At 49.7% G+C, this 12,249-nt stretch overlaps 1 protein-coding gene across 1 annotated transcript; it reads right to left on the bottom strand.

The window, feature by feature from the left end:
- Positions 1-977: 977 nt before the first annotated feature.
- LOC306944099 (nuclear GTPase SLIP-GC-like) lies at positions 978-10,106 on the bottom strand (the record flags this gene model as incomplete). Its single annotated transcript, XM_079532540.1, has 18 exons — positions 978-1,045; positions 1,439-1,529; positions 2,871-3,007; positions 3,548-3,656; positions 4,215-4,350; positions 4,654-4,811; positions 5,115-5,279; positions 5,413-5,546; positions 5,785-5,890; positions 6,170-6,250; positions 6,747-6,765; positions 6,877-7,052; positions 7,302-7,520; positions 7,730-7,936; positions 8,343-8,565; positions 9,154-9,268; positions 9,355-9,447; positions 10,079-10,106. 18 exons carry the CDS (start codon positions 10,104-10,106, stop codon positions 978-980), a joined length of 2,265 nt encoding a protein of 754 aa, XP_079388666.1.
- Between the last annotated feature and the right edge of the window lie 2,143 nt (positions 10,107-12,249).

Genomic DNA, 12,249 nt, shown 5'->3' with positions numbered 1-12,249 from the left:
AGACTTCCAACCTCCAGGTGTGTACAGACAGGAGAGAGGTGGCCAAAGGCTTGTCTACGAAGTCATCCACAAGCAACCAGGAAATTGAATTTTGCAACCTTGCCTTCACCTTCCTCTTGCTTGTCTCTCAAGAATAGAGAAAGAAACGCTTACACACAAAGCCCTGCCCGTGCCATGCACCGCCCCTTTGGGCTGAGCCAGTTTCCCTTGTGCCCTGGTCTCAGTGGCTGTACCTGCTCACAGCAGTGACAACATTCTTGCACATTGGAGCAAGTTCTGCGCTGTGCAAATGCTGATGCAAGCACCTGCACTGTTCCTGGAGGTGTTCCAGAACCGTGGGGATGTGGAACTGAGTGATGTGGTCAGTGGGCATGGTGGGGTGGGCTGGGGTTGGACTGGGTGACCTGGAAGGTCTTTTCCAACCTGAATAATTCAACGATTCCAATTCTATGATTCTCACAGGGAAGGTTTCTTCTGTTTCTGGTTGGAGTTTGGAGCTGCTGAGACACCTCTATCCTCCCCCTGAGCCCAGCACATCTTTAGTACCTGTGCCCCATGCAAACCCATCACCTCTGCTTTGCACTGGATCTTTCTGCAGAGATAAGCACTTCTCCAGCAGCTGTATGGGGCTGGTTTTACCCAAGCCTGGCTTTCACAGGAGCACACTACGTGTACACAGATTTGTTTACAACACCTTTATTTTATTAGAAAAATCTGAAGCATGAAGAGCAATATAAGCCTGGCTAGTAAAATCAGGATACGTTTGGCATGTAGGCATGCAGGGAAGGGGCACTAAGAATTGCCCAGGACTCTTACTTAGTCAGTAATATAAAATGCATACAAAATATCTCAGAAATGCTTTGTAAGAGGAAACAAAAAACATTGGAGATAGTTTCCTATAAAGTCACAGGATAAAGAAAGCAAGCCACAACCACGAGTAATAAGACCACACCATCAGGGGCAATTCCTGCAGCTCTCTAAGACGTTTTGGCTGATTGCAGGGTCTTGTGAATGAAGCTGATGCTCAAGAATTCATTCTGCAAGTCTGCAAAACAGAGGAGCCTGTTAGAGTCAGCTGGACATCTGCCTCTGGAGAATAGGAGAGATTCCTCCATGCAAGTGCTCAAGAAGTTGGCGTACCTAGCTGGGATTTATTTGACCCCATCACTAAACCTGTGCCCATACAGATGTGTATGGATTTGGGGATTGTAGAATGGAGAGCTCTGGGACAAGCTGGGGAGTCCTGAGGCTCTGGCTGGGATGTGGGCACAATGCTTGCTTATGGCACGTCCCTCTGATGCCCATGGGAACCAAGGAAAGCACTTCATGGTGAGACTGCAGCTCTGAATGTCTGCATCACGCTGTCACCTTGTCACGCCCTCAGGAAGGGGATGTGGGACCAGCACAGAGAGCCCCCAACCCATCCATGGGGCTGTACCTGGCAGCTTGCCATCCAGTTGGTCCCAGGGGCAGAAGGCGAGGCTGAGCATGTTGGAGAAGTCCTCCTCCAGCTTCTTGGTGATCTGATCCTGCAGCCATCACATGACCAAGCACATCAGTAGGGGAGAGAAGTGGAGCTCCTCATCCCCCCAGTCTCAGTCAGTGCACCTGGTCACCTCCCAGCAGGGGAAGCACACGGGCAGCCACCAACCCATCTTTTCTTGGTCTGATCCCTCATGTTGGTGTACGAGAAGGAGAGGGCGGTTTGCAGCACAAGCCAACAGTTCAGAACAGAGCGTGGCTGTTCTGAGAAGGCAAATATTTCTAGAGCAGAGCCTCTTTGGGTAAAATAAAAATGCATTGTCCTGAGCACACTGAATGCAGAATGGTGAGGGGCAGTTCAACAAGGGCAAGTGTAGGGTCCTACACATGGGGAGGAACAACTGAACACATCAGTACAGATTAGGTGCTGAGCTGCTGCAAAGGAGCTCTGCAGAGAAGGACCTGGATGTCCTGGTGAACAACAGGTTGACCAACAATTAACCAACAGCTGATCAATGGTTGATCACTGGTTGACTGACAGTAGACCAATGGTTGACTGATGGTTGACCACGAGCCAGCAGTGCGTCTTTATAGCCAAGAAGGCCAATACAACCCTGGGATGCATTGCACGGAGTGTGGCCAGCAGGGCAAGGCAGGTGATCCTCCTCTCTGTGCTCTGCCCTGGGGAGGGCACATCTGGAGCACTGAGTCCAGTACTGGGCTCCCCGGTTCAAGGGGGACAGAGAACTGCTGGAAGAGCCCAGAGGAGGGCTGCAGAAATGGTGAGGGCCTGGAGCATCTCCTGATGGGGAGAGGCTGAGAGCCCTGGGGCTGTTCAGCCTGGGGAAGAGAAGGGAAGAGGGGATCTGATCAGTGTAATCAGTATCTGAAAGGTGGGGGTCAGGAGGATGCGGTCTTCTTGCTGGTGCTCAGCAACAGGACAAGGAGAAATGGGCACAAACTTAAACTCAGGGAGTTCCACACAAACATGAGGAATAACTTCTTTACAGTGACAGTAGCAGAGCAGTGGCACAGGCTGCCCAGAGAGGTGGTGGAGTCTCCTTTTCTGGAGATATTCAAACCCACCTGGACGCTTTCCCCTGTAACCTACTATAGGGAACCTGCTTTGGCAGGGGTTTTGGTTGGGGGATCTCCAGAGGTCCCTTCCAACCCCTACAGTTCTGTGATTCTGTGAGTGCAGCCAAAGAGTGCAGCATGTGAGCAAAATCATCACCAAGAACCACAAGTGAGCCAATGTTTCACAAGAAAACGCATTCCTGTTATCACACATGTACACAAGCTCCTTTTGGGGACATTGTCCTCTACTTGCACAGCTCTGCCCACAACTGTGAAGAGGTCCCCAAGGAACACGAAGGCACCTAACTTACCTTCATGTCCTGCAGGTGCTCTCTCATGCTGTTCTCAGCTCTCTCAAACATCCCGCTTTCCACCGCTCTCATGATACCATTGCTAAGGATAGTTTGCATCCTCTGGTAGGCTTGTTGTCCTCTCACTGCAGCAGCCTCTGTGGCAAAGGGGTCATTGTCACATTGGGGTCCAGCCCAAGAGGAGAGGGGGCAGTGCTTTGATTTAGGAAAGGGTCACAAGGTCATAGATGTGGTTTTCTACAGCAGGAGACCCATCTGCCTCTGCTCATGCCAGGGACCTGCATTCAACCAGCTGGATTTTAACTTTTTTGTTTCCTAAGTATGCCATCTACTGACAGGAAAGGAAGAAAGAAACAGATTAAGGAGCTTATTAGTTTTGCTTCTTCCTTCAGAGACACGAATAGGAATGAATCAGAGCTAGAAGATGTCTGTAGATTACAAAAATTAACAAATTGGTGTAAATCGGGCAGGTAAATTTCCATATTTGAGTATGGGCTACTTTGGACTTCTGAAATCTCTGTGAGTCAACGACCACCTAACAGACAATCCTTTTCCCTGTGGATTTCTTCCCAGCCTTTCTATAGGTAAGTTATAAGCCTGCACCCTTCTGCTCAGCCCTTAGTGGGGTCATCCTGTTAAAATGGAAAGAACCTTCAGGACAAAGGTGATGGTCATACCTTCATAGCAGAGCAGCAGGTCATTCTGAATGGATACTACAAGGGACTGGTAGATCTCTGCTTTTTTCTGAAGGACGAGTTTCTCAGCCTCACTGACGATGAAGTCTGTCTACAAGAATTAGTTCAAGTGCTTGCCCACAAGACAGTCATACAACCATAGAATGATTCAGGCTGGAAAAGACCTCTAAGACCCCCGAGTCCAACCCCAGCCCACCCCACCATGCCCACTGCCCACGTCCCTCAGTGCCAAATCTCCACATTCTTTGAACACCTCCAGGGACGGTGACCCCACCACCTCCCCTGGGCAGCTGTGCCACTGCAGCACTGCTCTTTTGCAGAAGACCTAAGCTAACGACTTCATACTAATAACCCCATAACGATGACCTAAACTGGAGTGTGGCATTTAACAGATGACCAGTGGGCATCATTTTTCCACTGCTCTGAATTAACATGAAGATGTCCAACTGGGAAGTTTTATTCCAGGACTCAAGAAAGAGTGGAAGAACTCCTAACCCTGCTGATGATCATGCTTGTTGAAGACTGCTCGTATCTCCCTCTGTGTTCTCTCCAGGAACTTCAAACAGAGCAAGTCATCTCCACAGGTCCTACACAAGCAGTGCTTTACCCCTTTCCATCTCCTCTTGCTCCCCTTGCAAGGCAAGTGTACCTCCTGCTTGAGGAACGCCAGCTTGTGTTCATTGTCAGCCATCAGTTTGATCTGGGCTTCCTGTAGTTTCTGCTGCACGGCCTCTTTGAAAGCATCAAGGCAGGTTTTCAGTGTGGAGCAGGTGCCCATCTGGATCCTGTCGGGGTAGGAAATTCATCAAAGAGGACAATGGCAATCGCTTTGTACTCCGTGGCCTCCCCACTCTCAGGATTCTATGATTCCATTCTAAGAAGCACCAGCACAGATTGCCCAAAGAGGTGATGGGTGTCCCAGCAGACAGCCAAAGTCAGGCTGGATGCGGCTCTGAGCACCTGATGGAGCTGTGGGTGTCCCTGTTCTGTGCAAGGGAGTCGGATCAGATGGCCTGTAAGGGTCCCTTCCAACTCAAATGATTCTAGGATTCTATGGAAACTGCGGTTGAACACAGGCAGGCTCTCACCTGAACACCTTCCCAAAATTCATGTCGATCTTTTCGTAGATGGGCTGTGCCAAGGAGCTGTTGATGTCTATCCGGTAGAAGGTGCGGGAGGCATAGACCCCCTTCTTCAGGCACACAGCCCTCAAGGTCTGGTGGTAGCCTTGGTACCCGTGGTTGCGCTGCAGAAAGAAGCGTGATGAGGCACAGCCTGGCCATGGTTGGAAGAGACCCCAAAGGATCGCTGAGTCCAACTCTTGGCTCCACATAGGACCATCCGGAGAGCATACATCTGAGAGTGGTATCCCAGTGCTCCCTGAGCTCTGAGCCTTGCCCTCTGCCCTGGGGAGCTGCTCCACATCCATTGCCCTCTGGGGCACAGCCTTTTCCTAACCCCCACCTGACCCTCCCCTGACACAGCTCCGTGCTATTTCCTCAAGCCCTGCCACTGTCAACAGAGAGCAGAGAAACCGATTTATACTCACACTGAGGATACTTCGGATAGCTGTCTTATAGGACCTCTTTGCTTCTTCTACACCTTCCTTGAGTGGCTGCTCGATGGGCAGAAAGCACTCCTTAATATCCTTCTCCAGATCAGCGATCTTCTGCACCATGATCTCTCTCAAGTGATTTCTTTTTGCAAGCTGATACTGACATCAGTGGACAACAGAAAGAAAAAATAATTATAATAAGATCACAACAGAGCCATAAATAACCCCACCAGAGCCAAACTACCTCCCCACCTTTCCCTTTAGCTGTTCCCTAAAGCCGCTCTGGGCGAACCTGAGCATGCTTGTTGGCCCGGAGACTCCAGATGAGAGAGAAAATAGTGATGGCCTCCATGGTGTGATCCATTAGCACGTTCCTCTTCTGCTTGACATAAAACCTGCGGACGTACTCCCTCAGCTTTGGGATCTCTGCAAAGCAGGCGGGAGGTTGGGTGAGCATGGATGCCCCATCCCTGCAGGCATTCAAGGCCAGGCTGGATGTGGCTCTGGGCAGCCTGGTCTGCTGGTTGGCGACCCTGCACATTGCAGGGGGGTTGAAACTAGATGAGCATTGCGATCTTTTCCAACCCAGGCCATTCTATGATTCTATGACAGCCCTGCATTGCATCACTGGATGCCACCTGCAGCCAGAAAACCCAACCATCACCTGTTTCCTCCTTGCTGAGCGTCTCCTCCTGCCAGTACTCGCGGGCGCTGACGGTGTACACAAGGTCAGCCTTGTGCACCACCTCCAAGTCATTTGGGAGCTTTTGCTGAAAGACATGAACACCCCGAGCGCATGTCAGCTGGGTTCTTCTTTTTCATGAAGCAAGTTCTGGTTAGGGGACATCTCCACCATTAAATTTCACACAATTCTTTCATAGACAGTGGAGAATTAAACTGGAGATGACCGGGGACCAAATGGACCAAACACAGAGCAAAGAAAGCAAGCAGAGGCTACTAGACAAAGAGCAGACATCATGGAAAATGTCTGTTAATGAAGAACAGTGCCATACAGACATATGCCAACCAGGTTCTCCGAGGAACATTACCTCAAGTTTTTTCTTTATCATTCTACTCTTCTCCTGTTTCACAGCCGCATTCCTTTCCAGGATAGCATCATGTTTATTTATCTGTGTTGGAAGAAAGAATAGGAATTACTACTGGCATTTCCCAGTAATGCTTTAGGGATCTTGAACTTCTAAGGTCAAATGGACCATCCAGAACAGTTTCTCCCTAATGAAGGACTTTCTTAACAAAGAACTGCACAGAGCTCCTGGTTTCTGTATCAAGCCCATCAGTTCTGTTCAAGCCACACTGATTCATATAGGAAATTCTCCAGTTTCCTTAAATGGAATCACTGCTCCTGGAGATGTTCAGGAATGATGGAGATGTGGCACTTGGGGACATGGTCAGTGGGCACAGTGGGGGTGGGTTGGGGTCGGTCTTGGTGCTTTTGGAGGTCTTTTCCAGCCTTCATGATTCTATCATTCTATGACTGGGCATGGTAGTAATGAGCTGATGGTTGGACTTGGTGATCTTACTGTATTTTTTTTGAAACCTTAATGACTTTACGATTCTATGATTCTGTGAAAGGGATGAAGAAATGTAAGGCTGAAAAATACTCACATTTTTTTTCTTTTTTTCCCTGAAAAGACAAAAACAAGGCAGAAATTATGCATTTGAATGATTTTAGCAGTCCCCATATCCTGCAAGGAGAAGGGATACCCAGCATCACCCACCCTACTTGTTTCATTACCATCTATATTCCTCTAGATTCAAGTCATCAGACTTGGTGGCCACCAAGGAGATGTCCCTGCACATCCCACTCTGGAAAGCCTTCATGCCTTCTCTCAGCAGCATCTCATGGATTTTTTCTCCCAGGATCCGCTGGAAGGAGTTGACCACCCAAATGACGGAGCATTTGTTGATGTTCTGCAAGGGGCAGGAGGGCCAGAAATAAAGGATGAGATTACACACGGGAGATGCTGAGCATTTTTTATTCCCATTAACTCACACATGCCACACCAGAATGGTGTGCACCTTCTGTTAAAGGTATCCCTGTTCCCCACAGCCTCATGGAGGCTCCCAGGCCTCTCCATCACTGATCCTTAGAGAACAGAAGTATGCCACGTGCAGAGAAGCAAATATTCCTGCCCTCCTAGTGGGGCAGCTCACACTCACCTCTTTCCACATCTCATCCCTTTTGCTGTTGAAATCACCTGTCCCTGGAATATCCACAAAGACAACACCTTCCGGAATCACTTGTGAATACGGGAGAGTCACTTCCACATTTTTGATCAGGGGCCAGATCTGCATTTTTGTGTCTTCTTCCTTCATTTCTCCTACTGCACTGGTTGGACTCCGGATATACGGGCACATTTTGTCCGAAAGTTCTTCTGCCTGGGCCATAACAAGTGAATAAAGTAGTGACCCCCTTAGCAAAGAACCTCAGAGACACCAGAACCCCACCAGGGTTGGATGAGGTTTGAGTATCCTGGTCTATGAGAGGTGACCGTGCCCACGGGTTGGAACTGGATGGGCTTTAAGTTCCCTTCCAACCCAAATCATTGTGCAACTGTGGGATTCCATGACATACAGGGGCTACTCACTGTTGTTTCCCTGAAGATGATACATCTTGAAGGGGGAATGGAAACGATGGGTTTCATCCTGCACAACTCTTCGTAACTCTTAGTTTCAGCTCCTTTCCCATAGATAGCAGAGATCTTCAAAGCAGCCTCACTTCTTTCACTGTTGTCCTCACTGTCTTCACTGGGGTCCACAAGTGCCACCAGACCCTTCAGCTCATCCTTCCACTCCTGGCAGGACACATTAGATGTGCACAAATTATGGCTTGGATGCCTGCAAGAAATCCCATCACTTCCTCCCTCCTGGCACACCTAAACCAGCAGGAACCAGCGCCAGTGCCCATCACTTCTTTGGGGACACATTGGCCTTTGGGTCACATCCTCCCCTCCCACATTCTTCCATCAGGTTGTGCTTCCCTCTGGAGAAGCCAGCTAAGCCTCTTTCCTCTCTCCTCTAAAGGCAAACATTGAATCACAGAATCATCTGAGTTGGAAGGGACCTTGAAAGGCCATCAGGTCCAACTTCCCACAATGAACAGGGACACACACAGCTCCATCAGGTGCTAAAAGCTCCATCCAACCCAACCCTGAGTGTCTCTAGGGAGACATTCAAGAAACATAGAGCTATAATCCATGCCTCATCTGCGAGCAGGTGAATTTTGGCCTCGTGCTGTTTACTGCGGCTTGTGTTGATCTGCACCACACAGGATGTGCAGGCACTGCTCCCCGACACCGGCAAGAAGAAGTTTTTGTCTATGATGGCATTCAGCAATGTGCTTTTCCCTGCCCCGGTGCTGCCAAAGAGACCAATGTGAATGGGGTCCATCAGAATGTCGGGCTTCAAGCTTGTGAGGCGGTTCCTGAGCACAAAGATAGAAAAAAAAGGAACATTTCATAGGATCATGGAAACACATCAGGGTTGTGGCTGCCCCAGAGAGGCTGTGGATGCCTCGTCCATCCCTGGAGGTGTTCAAGGCTGGATGGAATGGGGCCCTGGGCAGCCTGGTCTGGTATTAGATGTGGAGGTTGGTGGCCCTGCATGTGGCAGGAGGGTTGGAGATTCGTGATCCTTGAGGTCCCTTCCAACCCGGGCCATTCTGTGATTGGGTTGGAAAGGACCTCAAAGCCCCTCAGTCCAACTCCATGCCATGGGCTGTGTTCCCCTCACCAGCACAGGCTGCCCTTGGGCACTTCCAGGGATGGGGCACCCACAGTTCTCTGGACAGCAGTGCCAGAGCCTCCCCACCATAATTAAAATTTAAGTAAGTTCAATAGGCTTGAGGCTTTCAAAGGATGGCAGATTGGACATCAATGGGTTGGGATTCGACTTGGGGATCTTGGAGGTCTTTTCCAATCTGAATGATTCTATTAGGCAAAAGCTCTGGGCAGCCCTTTTCAGACAAGAATCAAAAGATGCCCTTTAAGGCAAAAAATACCCATCAACTCACCTGAGATATAGGATCCCCTCTCTTGCCCCAGGCTGGCTGAATATAGGGAGGAATTGTGACAGCTTCTGGGAGGACTTCTCCAGGATGGTCTTTAGTTCACTTTGCATCCTTTTACCTGCAGGAAGGACACTGAGGTCAGGGCTGCAGAGATGCATGTTCCAAGCCCAGGGTCAGTAGGCACTGTGCCTTTTCCCTACTTACAGTTCTTAAGAGTCTCTCGCTCCCCATCCTCAAGAATTAGATCTCTCCTGCTCTTTTTCTTGGGAGTCTCTTCCAGTGAATCATCATTGCCACCTTGTCAGAGGAAAGGGGATTTCTGGTTAGTGCTTCCGATCTCCAAATCTCACTAGAGGGTTTCTGAACTGAAGATCATTCTTGGCAGCTCTGGGGGAGCATCTCTTTAAAGCTCATGATGCTGAACTACAGAATCCCAGACTGGTTTGTGTTGGAAGGGCTCTTAAAGCCCACCCAGCACCAACCCTGCCATAAGGACGCCTCCCAGGGACCAAAGCCCCACGCATGACCTTGGGCACCTCCAGGGATGGGGCACATACAGCCCTCTAAGCAGCAGTGCCAGGGTCTCACCTCATTGTGAAGAATTTCCTCCTAATGTCTAACCTACACCTTCCCTAAATTTAAAGCCATTGCCATTTGTTCTATCACCACACTCCCTGACAAAGAGCCCCTCCCTATAGTCCACTTTGGGAAGTTCCACCTCAGGGTGGTCAGAGGAGTTGTTGAGAGTGGATCTGAGCCTCTTCTCCAATGGAGAAGCATTTAGGGGCATGGTCAGTGGGCACGGTGGGGATGGGTTGAGGTTAGACTTGGTTGAGGTTAGACTTTCCAACCATAATATTTCTATAATTACAGATTCAATGACATACACGGTGAAGGAAGACACAATGCAGGACCCCCTTAAACTCACCAGATGGTCTGGAACATCCTTCTGCCATTGTAACAGAGTAATGCCAAACCAGGGGTGACCTTGGCTGAGTAGCAGGGTGCTGTCCCTTAGTGGAACCAGGTCTCAGCAGCTCAGAAGGTGGTGGCCCCAGGACAGAGATGGAAGCACTGCAAGAGCCTCCTGTGGGAGAGAAGAACACAATCACTTCCTCCAGAGCCATGATTTGAGGATGCCACCACTGCCTCCTTGGGGGTCACAGCAGGACTTCCACAAGGATTCACACATTCTGGCTTCTTCACAGCACACCATGGCTTAACCTTAAGGTGTCCTTAGGAACGGGGAGATGCGGTGAACGTGAGGGTGGCAGAGGACAGAGACCTGCCAGCAACATCATGGGTGACAACAGACAGCCTTAGGAGAAGGTGTTGAAGGTGGAAGAATTTGCAGAGAAAACACAAAGTAGTATCTGCCTCTTGTGCCACCAAACCAGAGACGCCTGTTGTGGCACACAAAGTGTAAAGGTTGAGCTGATAATTATGTTAATTTGCTTTTTCAAGAATTCAGAGAGGTTTTTTGAGCTGAGTCAGACTGAAGCTTCTACCGGGAAACCAAGCCCAACAAACCGAGGCACGGAAGGATTTGAGATCTCCTTGGGAAGAAACCTTCCCCAGCATTGCAATAAATAGATATAGAAGAAATTAAACAGGTTAAAAGCTGAGAGCACATTATTCAGGCAGCAAAAGAAATCTGTTACAAAAGCAGTTTAAACACATGCAAGGACATACAACCTTTTATCTTCGGATTCGAAGGCTTTCCGGGTATTCCTCTTTTGCAGCAGAAATGAAACCTGGTAAAACTCCTCCCCCTGGAAGGAGGCCAACCCCCACCTGTTTCCTGCTTGCATTCATCATCAGTCCTCTAAACTACAACACAGCTATCTTCAGGTTGAGTTTCCAGCAGACCTGTACATTGAGAGCAGCTCAAGGCATGGGGCTCCAAGGGCTGCACCTCAGATGAGGCTCCAGCAGGCAGGAACTTGGGGAAACTCAGAAACATCACGTGCAGGAACCACCTGGCCTTTGTTTTTTTGCCCAAGATGCCGCGCTGCTTCCAGCCTCTCCCTCTTCCCTGACTCAACCCATTGGGCACCCCAGAGCACTTTCACCCTGCCTTAATCTTTTCCACTGGGGTCCTGGCCACTGCACGTTGGGCTGGGAACAAGCTGAGAAGTTGGACACAAACTGCATGTGTTTCAGTTTAGCCAAATTTTTAACCACCTGAGGTCGAGGGAAGCTGAAGCAAGCAAGATGCAGAGGACAAGGTCCACCCTGTGCCAGCTGATGGCTCCAAAAGCCAAAGTTCAACTGACCTTCAAACCACAGAATATCCTGAGTTGGAAGGGACCTGTAAGGATCACTGAGCCCAATTTCAAACCTTGCAAACATTTTCTACTTGACTCCACAGGGCACTAAATGCATTTTTGATCATCTGCCCATCTATCCTGATCTTAGAGGGGAATCCTCCAGCTTCTTTTTACACGATCATGTCCGCTTTCCCATCTTACGGTAATGGAAGTGAGGCCCAGGCCAGTGCAATTTGGATTGCTCCAGTGGGGACAATTTCTAGCAGAGACTGCAGCGTGGGAATTGCCCTGCTGGATCCTGAGGAACATCTCCCATGGCTTTTGGGAAAGGACGAAGTCCATCTGTCCAAGCATGGCTTCTCTTACACCAACACAGACGCAACCTCTTCCAATATCTGCCTGTGTTCCTCAACAAGGGGCAATGGCTTGAGCCCAAAGACCTGGATGGCACCAGCCTGAGCTGTGCAATGGGCTCTGGTCCCTGTGTCCAGCTCTGACTCAGGGACACCAAGCCCGTTCTCTGGTCCCCAGAGCTGGACACACCATAGCCACCTGAAAGTACACACTGAGGCTGGCTCTGCTAGAAAGCTCTTTATTCAGATGTTGGCTTGGACAGGAGACACTTGGAACTGTGCACATCTCAGGGACCCATTAGGAGCGATGCCAACACACAGCCCCATTCCCAGGGCCAGCCCATGCTGCCTGCCATTGCAACAGCTGGGAACAGAGCTGGGAATACAGCATTTTGGGGTCACCAAGGACTATGAGCTTTGGGGTGCCCTGAGAACCAGGGATGACAGCTGATTTCTCTTCCATCTCCTGCATTGTT

The sequence above is a fragment of the Tetrao urogallus genome, assembly GCF_951394365.1.
Source record: "Tetrao urogallus genome assembly, chromosome: 2".
NCBI lineage: Eukaryota > Metazoa > Chordata > Aves > Galliformes > Phasianidae > Tetrao > Tetrao urogallus.
The sequence above is the reverse complement of the archived record's forward strand: the minus strand, read 5'-3'. Positions and strand labels throughout refer to the sequence as shown.